This window comes from Equus caballus, chromosome 1 (genome assembly GCF_041296265.1).
Source record: "Equus caballus isolate H_3958 breed thoroughbred chromosome 1, TB-T2T, whole genome shotgun sequence".
NCBI lineage: Eukaryota > Metazoa > Chordata > Mammalia > Perissodactyla > Equidae > Equus > Equus caballus.
Genome location: NC_091684.1, coordinates 188,965,459 through 188,987,290, shown reverse-complemented (window position 1 = coordinate 188,987,290; position 21,832 = coordinate 188,965,459). Strand labels below are relative to the sequence as shown.

At 39.8% G+C, this 21,832-nt stretch overlaps 1 protein-coding gene across 1 annotated transcript in view; it reads left to right on the top strand.

The window, feature by feature from the left end:
- Positions 1-465: 465 nt before the first annotated feature.
- FBXO33 (F-box protein 33) overlaps positions 466-21,832 on the top strand; it is a 43,088-nt gene continuing 21,721 nt past the window's right edge. Inside the window, exon 1 of the mRNA XM_023624394.2 lies at positions 466-1,222. Coding sequence (XP_023480162.2) covers positions 609-1,222 — 614 coding nt within the window. The 5' untranslated portion in view covers positions 466-608. The remainder of the gene's footprint in view (positions 1,223-21,832) is intronic.

Below are 21,832 nucleotides of genomic sequence, written 5' to 3'. Positions count from 1 at the left end.
CGTGCGGGCACTCGGCCCCGAGGCCTCAGACGACACCTGAGAGACGCCCGAGGACCAGCGTCACGATCCTCGCACTACCCCGAGTCCCGCCACCTCCGCCGCCTGAGCGCCCGACTTAACCGACTTCAGACCTGGAGGCCCGGCGGCCGCGGGGAGACGGGAGGGGCCGCCCTGCGCGGAAACCCCGCGCGCCCCGCCCAGCCGGCCTCCCGACCTGCGTCACGGGTCACGTGCCGCGGCGCCCTTCCCTACCGGCAACCGGGCGCTCCCCTCTTCCGGAAGTCGCGCCCGTCGCGCCGGGCTCCTCCCACCGCCGGCGACGTCAAGCTCAGCTCCTACCACTGCCCTGCCTCCGCCTCCAGGCGCGGGGAGGGCTGCGGGCTCCGGACAGTCCGTCCGGCTGCTTCCGGGCCCCTCGACGGCACCGACGAGACTGTCGGAGTTCCTGGGCGTGCGGGCCTCGGCCGCGCCCGAGCCGAGCTGGGGAGGCCAGAGGCCGGCTCTCCGGAGGCCGCCCCCGCAGAGGCCTTTCCCCCTCTCCGCACCTCGGGCGGCACTTGGTTCCGCCGAGACCCACGACGGTTCCGCCCCCGTCTTCCTTGTCATTGATGTTGTTGTTCTTGTCAGCGCCGCAGCCCCGACCGCCGGGAGCTCGAAGCCGAGCCGGGGCCGCCCGGGTGGCGCGGTGGCGGCGGCAGCGGCTCCGGCTGCAGCAGCTGCGACGGCTGCGGGGGCTGCTCCGGGGGCTGCGGGGGCGGCCGGGGGCCGGCGGCCGGCGACGGGGCCGGATGGCTCTGTGCGGGCAGGCGGCGGGCGCCGCGTCGCTGCCCAGCGAGCTGATCGTGCACATCTTCTCCTTCCTGCCCGCGCCCGACCGCCTGCGGGCCTCGGCCTCCTGCTCGCACTGGCGCGAGTGCCTCTTCTACCCGGCGCTGTGGCCCCAGCTGCGCATCTGCCTGCGCGTCTCGCCCGCCGAGCAGCCCCGGCTCGAGTTCCTCATGCGCAAGTGCGGCTGGTTCGTGCGGGAGCTGCGCGTTGAGTTCGCCGCCGAGAACTACCTGAGCGGCGGCGGCGGCGGCGGCCCCGGCGACGCCGGCGACGCGGACGGGGGCCCCGGCGGGGAGGACGTCGAGGCCCTGCAGCTGTCGACCCGGTGGCTGGAAGTGCTGCGCACCTACTTGGAGCTGGTGCTGTGCGTGCTGGTCAGCATCCGGAACAACAGGTAGGCTCGCCCGGGACCCCCAGTGCCTCCCCGCGCCCTCCCCCAGAAATAGCTCCCGTGCGGGCGCACCCGGCCGCGTCGGCGTCGCTGTCTTCGAGGGCTGGCGGTGTCGCTTCTAAGCTGGCGATTTCCTGGAGGCCGGGAGGGCATAGCGGGACTCGTCATCATACTTTATGAACAGTGAGGTACTTGGTGTTGGTGGGACGCCGCGCCTGCTCCTTGCAGGCACCGCTCAGTCGTGCTCTCGGTGGCCGTGGGATGGAGCTGACAGGCGCCGTCGCTCTGCATTTTGCAGATGGGAGAGCTGAAGCTTGCAGGAGGAGGCCTGCGAGGGCGTCTTGGGAGAAACAAAACTTAACCAGATTTTTCTGACTCGGCACCTGTCCATTCAAAATAGATCGTTCGTGGTGGGGGAAGGAGTCGGTCTGCCCCTGCTGTCTCGTAGTTACAAGACTGCCCCTAAAAGAAATCTTTGACAGCCATTTTCTTACCGGGAAGAGTTTAGGTTAACTGGGCCAGGCACAATGAGTAGGAGGAGGGTTTCTGAAAGGGACTGGGGACGAGCCTGACCGTCAGGGTTGGAAGTCCCTCTCCTTGCCCCACCAGGCTCAGCTCGTCCCCAGTGATTCACCTAGAGGTAGCACGGTGCAGCTTGGTGTGTGTGTGTGTTGGGGGAACTGGCCGTTGTCTGCAGAGGGCAAGCAGGTAACTGTCCTGGTTTTGCGTCAGGACTTTATTGTAATTCTCGGGCTAACTTCCTATGTTCTGATTCCTTATGCTGATCAGTATCTTCCTCTATTTTTCTATCACTGTCTTCATAATCCTTTTAATTTAGATTTTCTGTGTCTGGATATTCTAACTAACCTTAAAAATTGAACTATGAGTTGGAAGAAAGTTCAAAAAAGGAACAACTTATATAGTAATAATCATTTAGCTGTTTACAGGTACTTTCACGTTCACTATCTTGTTTGATCCTTTCAATGATCCTGTGAGTTAGGCAAGACAGCTATTATTAGCCCTATTTTATAGAAAGGAAACAAATGCTTAACAGGGTCAAATGATGCGCACATTGTCATACAGCACCTTTTTTTTCCTAACAACAGTGTTCCCCTTTTGCAGTAAATATATCACGTTGAACATCATGCATTATGTAGAACAGGGTTGAAAAAAGGTCCTGGTTTAATGCCAGGCCATATATATATATCCTTAATTCTATGTCTGAATCAAAAGGGCAGGAGATAAGCATATAGCTCCAAGTAGTATCTGGCCTGTATATTTCCCCAGCTTTTCAGACCAAGCCAGTCCATTTCTGTACTTTGATTTTATGTGGTAACAGAGGCTGTTTGAGGCTATAAATTGGTCTTGATCAGGTTGGAGACTCTGTCAGGGTTGAATATATGGCTAGAGGACCAGCTGACCCAGAAGTTGAAAAGACTCAGTGTCAGTGAGCACGTACTGCTGATGAGACCAAGAGTGAGGGTGAATTCAGAGAGTACCAATTAGGTTTGTCTGTTCCAAGATCAGATGGCACTTCTGAGCAACCATACAAAAAACATGTGCCTTTGGTCCAAGTAGGAACAAGCCTTGCACAGTGCCTAATTCCTTTCAAGTGATTTAATAACTGGTTGGTTGGATGGATGATGTTACATAGACAAAATAGTGGTATAGCACATCTTTGTTGTTGTTTGATTCTTTTCTCCCTCCCTTCCTCACCCCTACCACTGTTTTTTTTTTTTTTCAGGTTTTTTGAGGTAAAAATGACAAATAAAGTGGATCTCCTACTTTTATTAGCATCCCAGTTACCTTTCTGTAAGGCCACCCTGTGCCTGCCCTTCTGGGTCAGCTATCACTTCTCTCCAAATACATCACAGTCGTCCCTGATTTTAAGATTTCCTTGTCGTTTCCTGTAGGGGTGGTGCTGCATGTTGTGCTGCTTCGGTGGCTTAGTCATAGTGTGTGTCTGAAATTAAAGTGTGGTGTCTTTACATGTATTATTTGTACTAATGACGTTTCAAAGGGTTTTTTAAAATACATGTTTGGAAATAAATTAATCTCACTCTTATTTTTTAAAACATCTTGAGATGCTCTAGTAATATTAGAAGCAGTAATGTGAATGTTAAAAACGTAAACGGGACTAGTTTTCTTTAAATCATAACAAATTTGAAAGTGTTTTAAGCCAAGTTGTTTACCCGGCAAAGCCTATTCTTATTTCCTTCCGTAATCGCTTAAACTACCGACTCAGGTTCAATGAGGACCCCAAACAACTTCATTTAGTGGGGGTTTTTTTGTTTTCTAAAACCGTAAAATTTAACAACTAATGAGAAGAATGAATATTTGACATTGTTCTTTACATTTCCAAGTTAAATTTACAGTGGTTGTGCTTTATGATTTCTGCCGTTTCATGAGTAGAAAAGGAAGGCTATAAGACCTAGTAGGTCACAAGCTCTATGCTTCCAGGCTTTATGCTGAAATCCTTTATGTAATTTATGCAATTCAGGCTGTTATTTTGTTATGTTCCAGTTATTTTCGTGTTCCTAAGGGAAGGAACTAAAACTATAACCCTGAATAGTGGGAACTTTTCTAGGGTACTCTTCTGAGAGGATAATTGGCATTTTGTTTTGCCTGTTTCCTGGGTTTCACAGAGTACTCTCAGAGTGACTTTAGCCCCCTCACTGCGATCTTAGGTGTTAGGAACAACTGATGGGAATCGAGGAGGTGCGGAAACGCCTCACACAGTCCTCCAGGTTTCAGAGCTCCCTTCTCTCAGGCGGCCAGCACACCTGCCTTCTTGCTGAACAGTAAGAACAGAAATACAGTAAGTGCTCAGTCAGCTGTATTAGAGGTTAAACAGGCTGAATTTCTTCTGCAGTTGTTCTTCAAGAAATTGTACTAGAAATTCAAAATAAAAATTTAGATATGCTTTTTTTAAGATTTAATCTGGTAGTCAGGTCTAATACTGCCTATTGAAACGTTGTATTTTAGATCCTTAGGAAAAATGAGAGTTTATGGACAATAAGATTCATAAAAGCTAATAGAATCAGTTACTAAAAATATTTATTTTTAAACAGGAGGCGTACTTACATTGTCTTCATCTGGTTGTATACTTTTCTAGACGATATAAATATTTTCTGTAAGCTTTGTTTGGATGAAATGCTAAATTGGGGGCCGTGCTCTTTTAAAAGATGAATATTGCAACAGGCCAGGGAGATTTTGTGTGCGTGATTTTCTTGTTAAAATTCTGAGTTACAGCTCTAACTACATGTATGTAGATTGACCATTTCATGGCTGTGCCTGCTTATATGCCCTGTTAGTAGTAGAAGTTGTATTAATAATTCTTAGAGTTGGTCTTGCTGATTTGGCATGCACAGTGAAGGAGAGTCTTATCTTTGTGTTGTTCTCTCAACATCAGTCTGCCAAGACCCAATAACTGATAAGGCTATTTAAAAATACATTTTAATAGGTTAAAAATTCTTTGAACATTTTCATATTACTAAGATGGTAGGAAATGCCTTGAAGGTGTTATCTCCAACAACTCTCAGCCTTATTTTCCTTGAAACGTTTTTCCCCATTATACTGTTATAAATACATGTCATAACAGCATGTCACTTTTGAGAGCTTACTTACTTTTCTTATTTGCTTGAAGAAGCTCATTTACAGAATAAATATATTAAAATACATTGGAACTCTGACCAGTCTACAGGACCCAAGAGGTAGTTGCCCATAGAGATGAGGGGTGAAAGACGCATACCCAGCAGACTCCTTACCTTAAACTGACAAATTTAAGTGGTTCCGTGAGGATATCCTCAGGGTCAGTGAGAGGGAGGAGAGTGGAACCTGCTAAAGAAACTAACGTCCGGGAGGGCTGCTGAGAGGAATCAGGGCCACCGGCATGTTCTTACAGTGATTGAGAACTGGTAGGTGGAGGATAGGACGGAAAACTCAACAAAAGATTGTCGAAGTAAAATATTATTTTTTCTGTGTTAAATGAAGTTATCAGGCAGCTTTTGAATGAGGTAATTAAATTATTTCTGTTTTAATGTGTTATCTCTGAGGCAGCCTTGGAAGAGTTCACCCAGCTTGATGAATTTATATAGGACGTAAGATGATAGTTATTAAAAATCTAGTTTTTTCCCTCCAAATATTGAGAGCCTGCTATGTGCCCAGCAGTGAAGACAAGCTCGTTCCCATGGAATCAGCATTCTAGAGGGGAAAGGCTGACAGAAACAAGTAAACAAGTGAAAGAAAGATTATTTCAGTTGTGAAAATAAAAGAAGACTATGTAACAGTGGCTAGGTGACAACATTAGGTAGAATAGTGAGGGAAAACCTTCTGAAAAGGACAGTGAGCTGCAACATGAATGACAAGAGTGACCCTTCTGAAGATCTGAGCAAATAGGATAACAAGCAGAAAAAACAGTAAGCACGAAGGCCTCAGGCCAGACAAATTTGGGGCCTTTTGGAGCAGTAGGAAGGAAAGTATGGCAGGACCATGCGATTGAGAGTGAGAGTGGTGTCATGATAAGCTCTGAGATGCAAAGGGAGGAAGGAAAGGGGTTGGTTCTGTGGGCTTGTGGAATGCGGTTTGGACTATATGCTTTTGTTTTTTTTTCCTCCCCGAAGCCCCCCGTACATAGTTGTACTTTCTTAGTTGTGGGTCCTTCCAGTTGTGGCATGTGGGACGCTGCCTCAGCATGGTTTGATGAGCAGTGCCATGTCCACGCCCAGGATCCAAACCAACGAAACACTGGGCCGCCTGCAGCGGAGCACGCAAACTTAACCACTCGGCCACGGGGCCAGCCCCATGGACTATATTCTAAGAGTAAAAGAAGTCATTGAAAAATTATTAAGGACAATAGTAATGTGATCTAATTTACATTTTAAGACAATCTCTCTGGTTGTTGTGTAGTGAATGAATTATGAGAAGGAGCAAAAGAGGAAGCAGGGAGACTGCTTGGGAAGCTGTTGGCAATAACCTAGGCAAGAGATGATGGTATCTTGGAGTATAGTGGAGACAGCAGAGATGAAGAAAAGTAGATAGATTTGCAATGCATTTTGGAAGTAGAGCCAAGAGAACTTGCTGCTTGGATGTAGATAGAGAAAAGGAATAATCAAATGTTTTTCATCATTTTTCTATAGGACTCACTCAGTTTTCTTGTTCTTAATAGTGTTAAAATTATCTTTTAAGAGCATGTTAAATAGCAATTTTAAATATCAATCTTATGTAAATAAGACTTTTTTGTGTAACCTCTGTGTAATTAAGTGAATTTGTAAAGCAAATTCTGGGAAATTGCTTTTAGTTAAAGGATCCTAATAAAGCTAATAAGGAATACTATTATAGGACTGTGACTTACTTCTGGTCTCTAACGCTGTGCTGTCCAGCATGGCAGCCACTAGCCACATATAGCTGTATAAATTTTAATTAAATAAAATTAAAGATTCAGTTAGTCGCACTAGCCGTATTTCAGGTGCTCCATAGCCGTATGTGGCTGGGACTCCCATATTGTGCAGCATAGAACAGAGCATTTCCATCATGGCAGAAACTTCTATTGGACAACATTTCTCTAAAGTGTGTGTTTGTTTGATTTGCTGTGGTCGTTCATTAGCATTTGTGAGAGTAAGAAACATGTTATCAAAAAGCGTTATGTGGATGTAAACACACTTGATACTGAACATAGACTAAAAAGAATAGAATTGACCTCAAAGAATTTCATGCAATGACATAGATTATTTTAGCTGTTATCAGTTTAGAAAAGGAAAAAGTTGCTTTTTGTGAGCTCCTTTACAGCATTAGGAAAGGCTTTAACCTTTCTAAGAGCATCTTTTTAAAGTACCAAGTTCTTATGTATTCCCTTTTTCTGTAGTTAATTAAACTTAACTGTATTTAATTTAAGGTGGCTGCGTTTTGCATTTTTCCACTGATACTACTTAGTACATTAAAGAATAACTTAGGATCCTCTGAAATGAAACATACTGAAGTTACTGCTGCAAAGTTCCCCAATTCTGAACCATGGAAGAGAAAACAAGGTCATCATGACCAAGAGATCAGAAGCCTTGGGTCTTAGTTGTTCTGGATAGTCCAACAAAAATCCCAGCAAAGTGGGAGGGGTTTTCAGCCTTCTGCAGGTAGACTTGAGGAATATGTCTTAGGCTCATAGGTGGTTGATGTTGTTTTCAAAGAATTGCCCAAACCCACTGAATCAGTGTGTGTAGGTATTTTTAAAAGGCTATCAAAAATTGTGATGTTTAGTTCATAGGGCAATTTTTATGCTAAGCAGAAAACAAGATATCTTTTTTCAGTGCAACTTTAATTATATGTATTTAAGATGTATGTTTTTCATACAACGTAAATGTGTGTATTGAAACCATGGGTGAAAAGATAAGTGCAAATCACAGGTTGTTAGAAAAGAATTTGCACTTTTCTGAGCAAAAATGTTATTTGGAGGTATTCCTAGTGTATAATATACCAGAAAACTGATCTACACCCTAAATTTGTGATGTGTGAAATGTAGCGAAATAGACTGTACAGTTTTTGCCGTGAACTAAGGTAAATATACTATTCAACAAATATTTATTGAATGCCAGGCCCTGTTCTAGTGACTGGGAATAGAGTAGTAATCAGAAAGCCCTGCCAGGGAATACTACTCAGCCATAAAAAATGACAAAATCGTCCCATTCACAACAACATGGATGGACCTTGAGGGTATTATGTTAAGCGAAATAAGCCAGATAGAGAAAGACAAACACTGTATGGTATTGCTCATATGTAGAAAATAAAATAAACACTTGGACAAAGAAAACTATTTAGTGATTACTAGGGGAAAGGGAGGTGGGGTGTGGGCACAGAGGGTGAAGGGGTGCACCTATAAGATGACTGACAAATAATAATGTACAACTGAAATTTCGCAGTGTTGTAAAGTATCATAAGCTCAATAAAAAAAAATTTTTTTAAAAAAGAAAAGCCCTGGGGCTGGCCCTGTGGCCGAGTGGTTAAGTTTGCGCGCTCCGCTGCAGGCGGCCCAGTGTTTCGTTGGTTCGAATCCTGGGCGCGGACATGGCACTGCTCATCAAACCACGCTGAGGCAGCGTCCCACATGCCACAACTAGAAGGACCCACAACTAAGAAGATACAACTATGTACTGGGGGGCTTTGGGGAGAAAAAGGAAAATAAAATAAAATCTTTAAAAAAAAAAAAAAGAAAAGCCCTGCCAGGGGCCGGCATGGTGGTTAAGTTAGCATGCTCCACTTTGGTGCCCCAGGGTTTGCAGGTTCAGGTCCCAGATGCAGACCTACACACCACTCATCAAATCATGCTGTGGCGGCCTCCTACATATAAAATAGAGGAAGATTGGCACAGATGTTAGCTCAGGGACAATCTTCCTCACCGGAAAAAAAAAAAAAACCTGCTCTTCCGTATTGTTTTGCAAATGGCACAGTTTTGAGGGTATTAGCTACATGAAAGAAGTCAGACAGAGAAAGATAAATACCGTATGATTTCACTCATATGAAGAAGATAATAAACACATGGATAAGGAGAACGGATTGGTGGTTACCAGAGGGGAAGGGGACTGGGAGAAATGCAGGAGGGGTACAGGGGCACACGTGTATGGTGATGGACAAAAACTAGACTACTAGTGGTGAACATGATGCAGTCTCCACAGAAACTGAAATATAATGATGTACACCTGAAATTTGCACAGTTGTTATAAGCCAATATTACCTCAATAAAATAATTTTAAAAAACAGTAGCCCTGCCATCATAGAGCTTATTCTAGTGGGACAAGAAAACCAAAAAGAAGTAAAATATGTAGTGTCACAGTGTGTGATACATGCATGAAGCAAAATGAAGCAGTGAAGAGAGCTGGGAATGGTGGAGGTGAAAAGGAGTGTTGCTGTGGAGAACAGGGAATTTAAGAAGGTCTCAAGTGCTGCAGTAGTATGTGAAGGCAGGGAGGGAGCAAGCCCTGTGGTTCTCTCTGGGAAGTGATTGCTGGGGGAAGTAGGAGTAAGTAGACGAGTCGCTCTGCAGTGGGACTCTGACTGGCGAGCTTAAGACAGACAGCACAGGAAAGCAGTGAGATGTAGAAGAGGTCAGCCAGGTAAGGGGGAAGCTGACGTGGGCTCAGTAGGCCCTTCCTAGGCTCTTGTAAGGACCTTGACTTTCACTGTGAATGACATGCGGAGCCATGAAAGGATTTTGAGCTGAGGAGTGACATGATCTAATATTTCAAAAGGAACATTCTAGCTGCTGTGTTGGGGATAGTTTGTGACAGGACAAAGGTAGAAGCAACGGGCTGGGTTAGGAGGCTGTTGCAGTAGTCTAGGCAAGAGATGATGGTGGCGTGGACCAGGGTGGGAGCAGTGGAAGTGATGAGTAGTCTCAGTCTATTTATTTTTATCTGGAGACCTTCTAGAAGTGAAATGTAAGTATAAAAATTTACATATAATTGTTCAGCTCACCTTGCAATGCCCTTTTAATTACTACTCCCTAAATATGTCTAAAAATATTTTTCCTTTGGCTGTTTTTATTCATTTTGTTTTCCTTTTGTGTTAATAATTTGCACTCTCTTTAAAAAAAAAAAAGTACCTGGGGTTTGGACACAGTTTATTTTCTTATAATATCACTTATCTTTGGTATTCAGTTCCTGTACCAGCAAGTCCTTTCAAGCAGTGCCCTGTTCGTTTAGGCCTTACGTAAATCTGAATCAGTCTGCTGGACTGCCCCAGGAGCGTCCTGGTCTGTCTGATTGCAGTCCCTTGGAATTTTCCTTTCCCTCTTCTCTCCTCCCTCACCTTCCTGCTTCGTGTAAACCCGTTGCCCCTTGGAATTTGCCTAAGTCTGGTCCTCATGAGCTCTAAGTTCAAGGTGGTAGGACTAAGTGGAAAGGAAGAAGCAGGTGCTACTCTGCGTAAGGAGTCTTTCTTCCCTGAGCCCCCGAATCACTCGTCTCACCCCCTGTAACACTAGGTCCAGATAAATCTGTTTTTCTACCCACTCTTCACATGTACTCTTCTTCTGTTACATCTCTTAAGTGGACAGGGAAAAGGGAGGAAATGGGGGCCAGAGTCAAGCTGACTTTTAACCTGGTTTGTTATTCAGGAGGTTACTACGAACTTTAAAAAAGAATCTCACTCTTAGACTAAACCTCAAAAGGACAGTTTTGCTTCAAGGCAAAGAAGAAAGGTAGTCACCTGAGGCAAGAGACTGTGATGTCTGTATCTTAGACCTACCTTCTCAAGCCACACCCCTCTCCATGTAAAAGCTCTGTTAGAGTCACCGCCAGGGTCCTGGGGCTGGGTAAGGCCCAGTCGTACTGCCAGCACTGCAGAGAGCAGAGGAGACATGTTTTCTCGAAAGCCCTTAATATCCTAAACTAGTTTTCCCAGAGAGACAGCAGCATTCAGCAACCATATGAGGTAGGCACCATTATTATCCCTATTTTACAGATGGTGAAACTGAGGCACAGAGTAGTTAAGTGAACTTCCAATTACGCAATTAGAGAAATGACTGCCTTGTTTTCTAATTTTTTTAGTGAAATTTTCAAACACACACAAAAACTAGACCCAATGAACCTATCACCCAGAATCAGTAAGTTAAGGATTTTGCCACGTTTGTTTTTTTATCTTTACTGAGTATTTTAAAGCAAATCCAAGATATCGATGTCATTTTACACTATACACTTCTCTGTAAAGTTCTGAAAATTATGGACATTTTTATATATAATCACAGTGCCATTAATACACTTAACAAAGTGATCAATAATTCCTTAGTCTCACTTGATTTTTTAAAAAATGAGTCTTTTTAAAACCTCTCTTTTCATTCAAGAGTCTAAATAAACTCATGGACACTGGAAACCTAACTGCCGTAATTTTTCACATCATTGGCAGGCAATGTATATTTTAATAATTGAATGAGCAAAAGTACAAGAGCAGTCTGTAGACTAAGTTTCTAGGTTGTAAGTACTCAATGATCTGATTTAGCTTTGGATCTGGAACTGATGACTTTTTAAAATAGGATTAAAGAAGAATGCAGTTAAGTTGAAAATTCATTCTCTTTTGGCAGCATTATGGCCTTTTTGCATATTTTAGAAAGATTGATTATCAAACTATTTATAATTTTGTGATCTTTCACAAACATCTTAGGATTTACAAAGGGACTAGTAAGTAGGTTGTATCCTATTAATATTACCATAGGAACAGAGCTAAATTAATTTGAAGAATTAAAATGAAAGAAAAACTTTCTAACCAACTGTAATATTTTCCCGGTATGTTTTTGTTACATGCCCTTTGAGCAATTGTGTGTTGTTGACTTTGTGCAGGAAAGAATCCTGTTTGACCTGCTTTAGTTCACTTGCTAACTTAACAATAAATAAATGAATAAATAAACTAAGTAAATAAAACTCAGGTCACAGATTTCATATTTAACTAAAAGGATTATGTGGCCCAATTCCCTTGTTCTAATATAGTCTTCTGGCCTCAAAATAAGGCGTCTATTTATTGCCATGGTTCGGTAGGTTTCACTCTAATGTTGCTGCCCAGATGTTGTTTTCAGTCCCTTTTTTACCATCTGAAACAGTAATGAGCCACCTGGAGGCTATACGCAGTTTCCATGGCTTCACCATATGATCTGTAATCTAATTTCAATGTGATATATTTGAAAGCTGCCCTTGAGTTGCCAGTGTTTTTTTCTGTTTTTCTAAATTTTAAAGTGAATTATTGTTTTCTATATCACTTAATAAAAAATTTTCATTTTGAATGGGAAAAATAAGTACCTAAAAACTTTTTTCCACAGATGTCCATCATATACTACTCTTAAAATACGTCGTTTAGAATTTCTTCTTAACTTTCCGTAAGACCACAGTACTCAAGGACGTGGTTTAATTGTAAGAAACAACATGAACTAAGTAGGAGTCAGAACCTGGGTTCTCCACCTAGCTGTGCCCTAACTAGTATTGCTGTCTTAGATAAGTTACTTCAGTTGCCTCATCTGTAGAGAGGGATGATTGAATTGGATGATCCCACACATCTTTTCCAGCTTCAAAATATGTCAGTGATTACATCCGAAAGGAAAGTTTGTGCATGTGTTATTGATTCCACTGTAACAAGATGATTACCATTTCATTGCTACAAATATAAAGGATTTTTGTTAAATTGCCCTTGAGTGGCATGTTTCTAACATTGCTGAGACATTTAAAAATATTTTATAGCTACAACTAAAACAGAAATTTTCCCATGAATCTCCTTATATTAATTTGTTGAATTTTAGCAACATGCAGGTTGTTAATTTTTTAAATGATTTTAACATCAATTAAGTTTTTATAAAGGTGAAAGCTATGTAAAGCTAATTTAAATTTCTTTTCTAAATTCCCTAGTAATACACATTTGTAAAAATAGAATATTTGAAAAATACAGAAAAAAATAAAATAAAAAATTCACCAGAGATCATTACTGGTAAAATGTGATGCATCCTTTTGCAAAATTGGAATAATAATCTATGTGTGATTTTGTACCTTTTTCCTTTAATGTTTTGTGCATTTTTTCACATCATCAAAAATCCTGTCATGCACTACACATCTATTAGAAGGATCAAAATCCAGAACCCTGGCAACACCAAATGCTGCCAAAGATGTGAAGCCACAGAAACTTGCGTTCATTTCTGTAGGGAATGCAAAATGATGCAGCCACTATGGAAGATAATTTGGCAGTTTCTTCCAAAACTAAACATACTTTTACCATATGATCCAGCCATCGTGCTCCTTGGTATCTATCCAAAGAAGTTGAAAACACGTGTTCACACAAAAACCTGCACACAGACTTTTATCGCAGCTTTATTCATAATTACCAAAACTTGGAAACAACCAGGATGTCCTTCAGTAGGTGAATGGATAAATAAACTTTGGTACATCCAGGCAGTGGAATTCCTATTCAGCACTAAAAAGAAATGAGCTATCAAGCCATGAAAAGACATGGAGAGAGCTTAAATGCTTATTACTGAGTGAAAGAAGCCAATCTGAAAAGGCTACACATTCTGGAAAAGAGAAGCTATGGAGATAATGAAAAGATCAGTGACTTCCAGTGGTGGGGAGGGGAGAGAGATGAATAGGCAGAGCACAGAGGATTTTTAGGGCGGTGAAAAAGTCGGTATGATATTATAGTGATGGATATATGTCATTATACATTGGTCTGAACCCACAGAAGGTACAACTCTAAGAGTGAACCGTAAGGTAAACTCTGGACTTTGGGTGATTATGATGTGTCACTGTAGGATCATCTTTGGTAAAAAGTATGACATTGTGGTGAGTGATGTTGTTAATGGGGGAGGTTATGCATGTGTAGGGGTAGAGAATATATCGGAAACTTCTGTACCTTCCTTTCAATTTTGTTCTAAACCTAAAACTGCTCTAAAAAAAAGTCTTTTTAAAAATCCTGTCATGATAACATATATTGGCTATACAGTATTTAAAGTTAATGTTGATTTTTTTACACTCTTTTTTAGACATCCAGTTATATTAAACATTTTAAATTTCCTACAAACCCAATCATACGTAATTTACTTATTTTTTAAAATATCATTGCCATCAAGGGTAACTACACATGGAATTTGCATAAATAATCTATCAATTCCCCATCTCTTTTATTGTTGTTTTTGTTGTTTTCAAGTGTGTGTTTTTATTGAGGTATAATTGACATACAACATTATATTAGTTTCAGATGTACTACATAATGATTTGAGAATTACATACATTGTGAAATAATCACCACAATAAAGTCTAATTAACTCCCCCTCATCTTAAACCCAGTGCATTAAGTGTTTCCTTTCTATGGTCCCTCTAAGGCAGTAAATGTCAATTGAGAAGCACATCTTCCCCGCCCCCCCCAACTTCTGCTGAAAATCATTTGTAAAGAGAAATGTTACTGATAGAAATAGGTTGTGCATGTAAACACAGTAAAGGATAGTTTTTTAAAGGATATGTGTATATACACTGTATACATACATATATGTGTATATATCACAGTTGCTTCTAAAGTTTGTAAGGAGAAACAAAAGACCCAGAGTAGCCAACACAATACTGAAGGAGAAGAACAAAGTCAGAGGACTAACACTACCTTGACTTCAAGACTTACAGTAAAGCTACAGTAATCAAGACAGTGTGATATTGGTGAAAGAATAACAAGTGGGTGGAACAGAATAGACAGCCCAGAAATAGACCCACATAAATACAATCTACTGATCTTTGACGAAGGAACAAAGGCAATACAATGGAGAAATGATAGTCTTTTTCAGCAAATAGTGTTGGAACGACTGAACATCCACTTGGGAAAAGAAATGAATCTAGAGACAGATCTTACACCCTTCACAAAAATTAACGCAAATTGGATCACAGAACTGAATGTAAAACACAAAACTATAAAACTCCTAAAAGATACCATAGGAGAAAATCTAGATGATCAAGGGTTTGGTGATGACTTTTTAGATATAACACCAAAAACATAATGGATGAAAAGAAGTAGTGATAAGCTGGACTTCATTAAAATTTAAAACTTCAGCTCTATGAACGATACTGTCAAGAGAATAAAAAGAGAAGCCACAGACTGGGAGAAAATATTTGCAAAAGATATATATGATAAAGAGCTGTTATTCAGAATATACAAAGAACTCTTAAAATTGAACAATAAGAAAGCAAACAACTATATTAAAAAGTAGGTCAAAGACCTTAACAGACACTTCATCGAAGAAGATATATAGATGAGAAATATGCATATGAAAAGATGCTCCACATCATATGTCATTAGAGAAATGCAAATTAAAACCGCAATGAGACACCACTGCACACCTTCAGAATGGCCAAAATCCACAACACTAACAACGCCAAATGCTGGTGAGAATGTGGAAGAACAGGAACTCTCATTCATTGCTGATGGGAATTCAAAATGGTCCAGCCACTTTGAAAGACAATCTGGCAGTTTTTTACAAAACTAAACCTACTAGTACCATATGACCCAAAAATCAGGCTTCTTGGTATTTGCCCAAAGGAGTTGAAAACTTTTTTTGTCCACACAAAACCCTACACACAGATGTTTATAGTAGCTTTATTCATAATTGCCAAAACTTTGACACATCCGAGATGTTCTTTAGTAGGTCAATGAATAATCTGTGGTACGTCCAGACAATGGAACATTATTCAGCACCAGGAAAAAATGAGCTATCAAGCCCTGAAAAGACAGAGAGAAAACTTAAATGCATATTACTAAGTGAAAGAAGCCAGTCTGAAAAAGCTATATACTGAATGATTCCAACTATATCACATTCTGGAAAAGGCGAAACTATGGAGAAAGTGAAAACATCAGTGGTTGCCAAGGGTTAGATGGGAAGGAAGGATGAATATGTGGATCACGGAGGATTTTTTAGGGTAGTGAAAACTATTCTGTATGATACTGTAATGGTGGATACATGTCATTGTGCATTTGTCCAAACCCATAGAATGTATAGCACAAAGAGTAAACCTTAATGTAAACTATGGACTTTGAATGATATTGATGTGTCACTGTAAATTCATCAGTTATAGTAAACATACCACTCTAGTGGAGGATGTTAATAATGAGGGGGTTTATGCATGTATGGGAGTAGGGGATATATCAGAAATCTACTTAGTTCTTTCGATTTTGCTATGAATCTAAAATTGCTCTAAAAATAAAAAAAGATACGTATATATATTTAAAATTCTGCTCTAACAATGATTAAATCAATAAAGCATCTTCTGACAATTTGTTTTCAGAGAAATAAACTACGTAACCCAAAGGATGATTAGCCCTGAAATGGTTTATATTGTCGTCAACATTGTGTCTGAGTCCATGACATGAGAATTAGTTATCTTGCTTTTACTCAAAGGAAAAATCTGATTTTAAAATGCCAGGATTTAATTAAACATGTATTCTTAAAAGACAAAAAAAAAAAAAACTTGTAAATTCCACATGCTTTTCACCCATTTCCCAACTTGAATCTGAAACAGATAACTCTCAACTTCAGCTGTACTTTTTGTTTATAAATATTTTCATATGCAAAGGGCTCCTAACTCAGAAGCAAAGAAGCCTCTTCATTAAAAATAGGAAATACTTAAAACTTCCATTATTAAATTAATCTTTACATACCAAATTATCTGTGAAAGAACCCAACATAGTAAATGAGATTTGCCCATTTGATTAGATTTTTACTAGGTATTTATGTAAGTTTTACAGAAAAATATAGCCTATAAATATAAAAGTAAATTGTCTTTTAAAAACCCTAAGTTGAATGACTCTGGGAGCTACCAAAAAAAAACACCTGCCTCAAGTGCCAAACTTCAGATGCTTTATTTTCTTTGAGGGATTAGTTGAAGAGACAGTAGACAATCCAGTGCTTTTTTGGAGAAAAGGTTGGGCTAGAATTTTTTGAGGATAGTTAAACACTATATATGAGACAAAGTCCTTTAAGAATTTCCAAAGTAAAAGCTTGTTTATTTTCACCAGAGACTGGGGAATTCCTTGTAACTTAGGTCTTATTTTTTAATTTTACCAATTCATAACAATACATGATGTTGTGTACACACTAAAATTTTAAAAATTGGTACATAGATAATGTTCCTCAGAAAATAGACACCATATATATGTATATAATATATATATATTACCCTCAGTACCTAAGTTACTTTTCATTCATTGCTTTTCTATCCTAATCCCAACTTTAATGTAAATCAGTCAATGGAATCTTCTCTTGGTAAAGATGGTGTGAAGATTGTTGAAATCACAGCAAAAGATTTAGAATATTACATAACCTTAGCTGATAAAGCAGCGGCAGGGTTTGAGAGGATTGACTCCAATTGTGAAAGAAGTTCTGCTGTGGGTAAAATGCTATCAAACAGCATTGAATGCTATAGAGCAATCAGTCATGAAAGGAAGAGTCAGTCGGTGCAGCAAACTTGATTGTTGTCTAATTCTAAGAATTTGCCACAGCCACCACCCTAATCAGTCAGCAGCTGTCAATATCAAGGCAAGACCCTCCACCAGCAAAAAGATTATTACTTGCTGAATGCTTAGATGATGGCTACCATTTTTTAGCAATAAAGTATTTTTAAATTAAGGTATATGCATTATTTTTTTAGACATAATGCTGTACACTTAATAGACTATAGTAAAGTGTAAACATAACTTTTATATGCACTGAGAAACCCAGAAATTCATGTGACTCACTTTATTACAATATTTGCTTTATTGTTGTGGTTCAGAACCGAACCCACAGTATCTCTGAGGTATGCCTGTAACTTAGAAATTATCTTATTCTGCAAATAAGAAAACTGCAATTTAGAGAATTTTTGCTTTTCAAACACCTGATTTCCCATTCAGTGCTCTTTCAACACTACCTTTATTTCTCCTGGGCTACCCTTATAATGTGGTTTATGTTGATTGTCTCAGTAAGCGACACTAAGTTCTTCCTTAAGGCCAGTGTGGTCAGTATATGAAAAAAAAAGAAAACAATTATAAATACTTAAATGATTTATTTGTGCCAAGCAAATGTAATATTTAATATTTTTTAATATTATTACTGATTTTGTCACCAAAAATTGACTTACACTTTGAGCCTAATGATTAGCTTTACTTGGTAAATAGATTCCAGCTAGTGAAAGCTGTTGGACTGGGGAGGGATAAATAAGTTTGATGTGCGAATTAAAATGAATGGACAAAATCTTTCATATACAATTTTCTAGTACTGGGGATTGTGAAATTCCTTTTTGGGTAATACTGTCTAGATTATTTGAGTACATACAGAAGCACAGAGTTGTGGTCTGAGTGATAAGGAATGTATGTTGTTGAGTAGCTGAGGAAATTCAGTGCTGCTTACCAGTAAAATTTAGGAAATATATCTTATATATAGATAATATATATATATTATAAATCTAGTATTATAAATAAAACCAGAATACATTAAATGAGCCTCCAATTCTACTTGTGGGACCTTGATGAGTAGGAATCTCTGATATTATTAATTAAGGAAATTTTTGGACTAAATGGATTGAAATAGTATAAAAAGGACAAATTGGAGCAGAGCAGAAGAGAAGATAGATATCTTGGGGAATGTGGATGATCTCTATCTACACTGTAGGGTAAATAGCCCAGTGGAGGGGGAGGAAAAAAGAAGGTGTACTCAGACTTTGATGCCAGTGATATAGAGTGAAATGATTGGGAACACTAAAACAATAAACACCAGCACAATCATCTTAAATTCTTTGGGCCTAATTATAGAAAATAAGTGGAGAAAACTTGCTGTTGTGAGGAGAAATATAATGCATGCTTAAATTTTATTTCCCCTGCCTACGTATCTTTCCATTCCTATTTCTCGCAAGAGAATCAGAAAATGAGGATTTCTCCCTCCAGTGGCAGGACTTGCTTTTGAATCACTGATAGCTGGCAGGCTGCATTTTTTTCAGGTCTGAGGTAGAGACAGCAGTGGAGATTAAATATGATGTCTTCAAGATAAATGAGTTACAGTCAATGGAAAGTCAGAAATGACATCACAGGTGAAGAAAGGTGAGCTCATTCATTTGCTCCATTTATGCAGGATCGTTGTCTTTTTGAGCTTTTGTACTTTTTTTCATGTTGATGGATTTGGGTTGTGTTTGAGTTAATGGGAGAGATGGGGGAACGACGGTGTGTTTTTTTATACGTACTTTCTGATATCTGCAGCATACAGTAGCGGTATAGTCAAAATTATTTTGGATTGTAGGACCTTTTTTTTTAATTATAAATAATATTTTCTCAAGTCAACTCCTACTTTTTTATAATGAAAAACTAGTCGTTGGTCCCAGAGTTTATATTGCTACATATAGTGAGAAAGAAAGCTGAAAAATGATGTGGACCTTCTGCTGAATATTTTAACCATAAGACTAGTAGTCTTAGCCATATGCCTTTAGTTACATTTCCGCTGATGACAACATATTTTTAAATGAAGCTAACCAGAAAACTAGGATATGTATATTACAGTATCCTTTAGAGCAGCACTGTCCAATAAAAATATAATAGGGACCACATATGTAATTTAAAATTTTTTAGTAGCCACAAAAAAGAATTTTTTAAAGGCAAATCTGATTTTAATATTTTTAACCCAATATATCCAATATTATCTTTTCAATATATGATCAGTATAAAAACTTTAATGAGATTTTATATTTTTGTACTAAGTCTTCTAATTCAATATATTTTATACTTAGAGCACATCTCAATTCTGACTAGCCTCATTTTAAGTATTCCATAGCTATATGCCACATACTGCACAGTGCTGATTAGAATATGATAGGCAGAGTATCATTAGTATAATAATAATAATTCAGGTTGGTTCCCATCTATCATAGGGCCCTCAAAAAGTCTTTTAACTTATTTCTGAGAAGATTTTTTATCAGTATCTCTTTTTATAAATAATAAAGAAATTCAAACACATATTGTGGGGGCATCTTGGTGGTAAATGTAATGAAATATTTTCTACTCACCTGGCATTGTGACCTTGCTATACTCATAGGAATAGATGAAGAATCATTTCTAAGCCTGAAAGAACTCCTGATGGGAAAAACAATCAAAGTAATGGAGGATATAATTATTTGGAATAGCTGTCAATCCTCATAAACTAATCTTTATTTCCCTTTACATAGAAGATCTGTCCAGAAGGAAGTTTGTCATTTATTTTTTTAAAAATTAATTGATAACATTACTCTTAAAATAATCCTCCATATGAAACCATTCATATGTGATTATCTTTCCAAAGTCTGCCCCACACCCACCTCCCCTTATGTATTTATTTCTCATTGTTCTCATTTATATTATGATCTTAATTACTTTCTATTTAGGTAACTCTTGAACTTACCTTTCCAAAGTAGTCATTTGTTTAACAAATACTCATTGAACACCAATATTATGCCAGAAATTATTGCTATGTACTGATAAGAGACAGGAGTTTATCCCGCTCATGAGAGAGTAAGCTAATCACAGTAAAGCAGATGATTTAATAAAGGCATTTTACAAAGTCTCGTGGAATGGCTAACTCTACATAGGCTGAGAGGGTGGCCTTGGGAAAGGCTTTAATAGAGTCGGTGACATTCAAGTATTGAAGGTGAGTAGAAGTTTACCAGGCAGACCAAGAGAGGGAATAATATTGCATTTAAAGACTAGTAAGTATCCTAGCACAGCTCTTTAGAACCACATTTTGAAGGATCTCATTGTACCAAGCTAGCCGTTTGAGTCTTTTTCTTGTAGCCAATAAGGGTGCGATCCCTTAGGGATTTTTAATCAAGGCAGTACAAAATTCACGTTTGTGTCCAGCTGTGATATGGTCCAGGAGCAGTCCCACTTTCCCAGTGACCTGTTGGGAGACATGCCCATCTGTGCCCTGAGGTAAGCCTGCCAACATTGGTCCAACTGCAGATCCTGAAGCAGCCCTGTGACCCAACTTTATCCCCATTCAGCCATGGTCTCAGGGCACTTCTTCACACCTAGAAACCCTGCAAGAGGCACACCCATCAGTGCCCCTGGAGGCAGGCCTGAAGACCTTCAGGCTGTGGACCCTGAAGCAACCCTGGGACTCAGTTCCAGCCCCCTCAGCTGCAATCTTGGACACTCCTGCCTTCTTGGGAACCCAGCCAGTGGCACAGTGGGAACCTTCCCAGGGACCCAGCAGAAACCGCACCTGCCCATGCATCTGGTAGCGGGCCCACTCTCGGTGGACCCAAAAGCAGACCTTTGTTCCTGCACTAGACCTATTGGCCAAGGACCTAGAAGCAGTGCTGTCTACCAAGGGGCCAGACAAGATCCACACCTTCCCAAGTGTCTGGTAACAGGCCCACAAACTGTGGACCCCAATGAAGATCCAGCAACAGCCACGTAACCTGGCTTCAGCCCATCCTGACTGTGGTCTTAGAGGCAGTCTCATCAGCCTGGGAACCTGACAGAAGATCTTTACCTGCTGAAACCAGTCTGTAAAGACCAGAAGAGGTGTTTGCTCCCTAAAGTGCACAGTCATCAAACGCAAGGCTATATACATCCTGAAAAGATCAGGCAAATGTGGAAACATCAAAGGAAAGTAATAAAGCTTGAGTAACCAGCCCCAAGGAAATAGAGATCTATGAATTGCCTGACAAAGAATTCAAAATAATCGTCTGAAAGAAGATCAGTTGGATGCAAGAGAACACAGATAGACAACTAAATAAAATTAGGAAAACAATGCTTGAACACCGTGAGAAGTTTAATAAAGAAATAGAAACCATAAAAAAGAACCAAACAGAAATCCTGGAGTTGAAGAATACGACAGAACTGAAAAATTCAGTAAGAACCTAAAAAGTCGACTCAATCATGAGGAAGAAGCAGGAAAATCAAAGAAAGATCATTTGAGATTAGCCAGTTAAAGGAAGAAAAGACGGAAAAAAAAACAATGAAAATGTGGAGAAAGCATATGGGACCTATGTAACATCATCAAGAGAATGAATTTATGCATTATATTATGTATCTTCTCAGAAGGCAAAGAGAGAGAAAGGGTCAGAAAATTTATTCCAAGAAATAATGGCTGAAAATTTCCCAAATCTTGGAACAGATGTG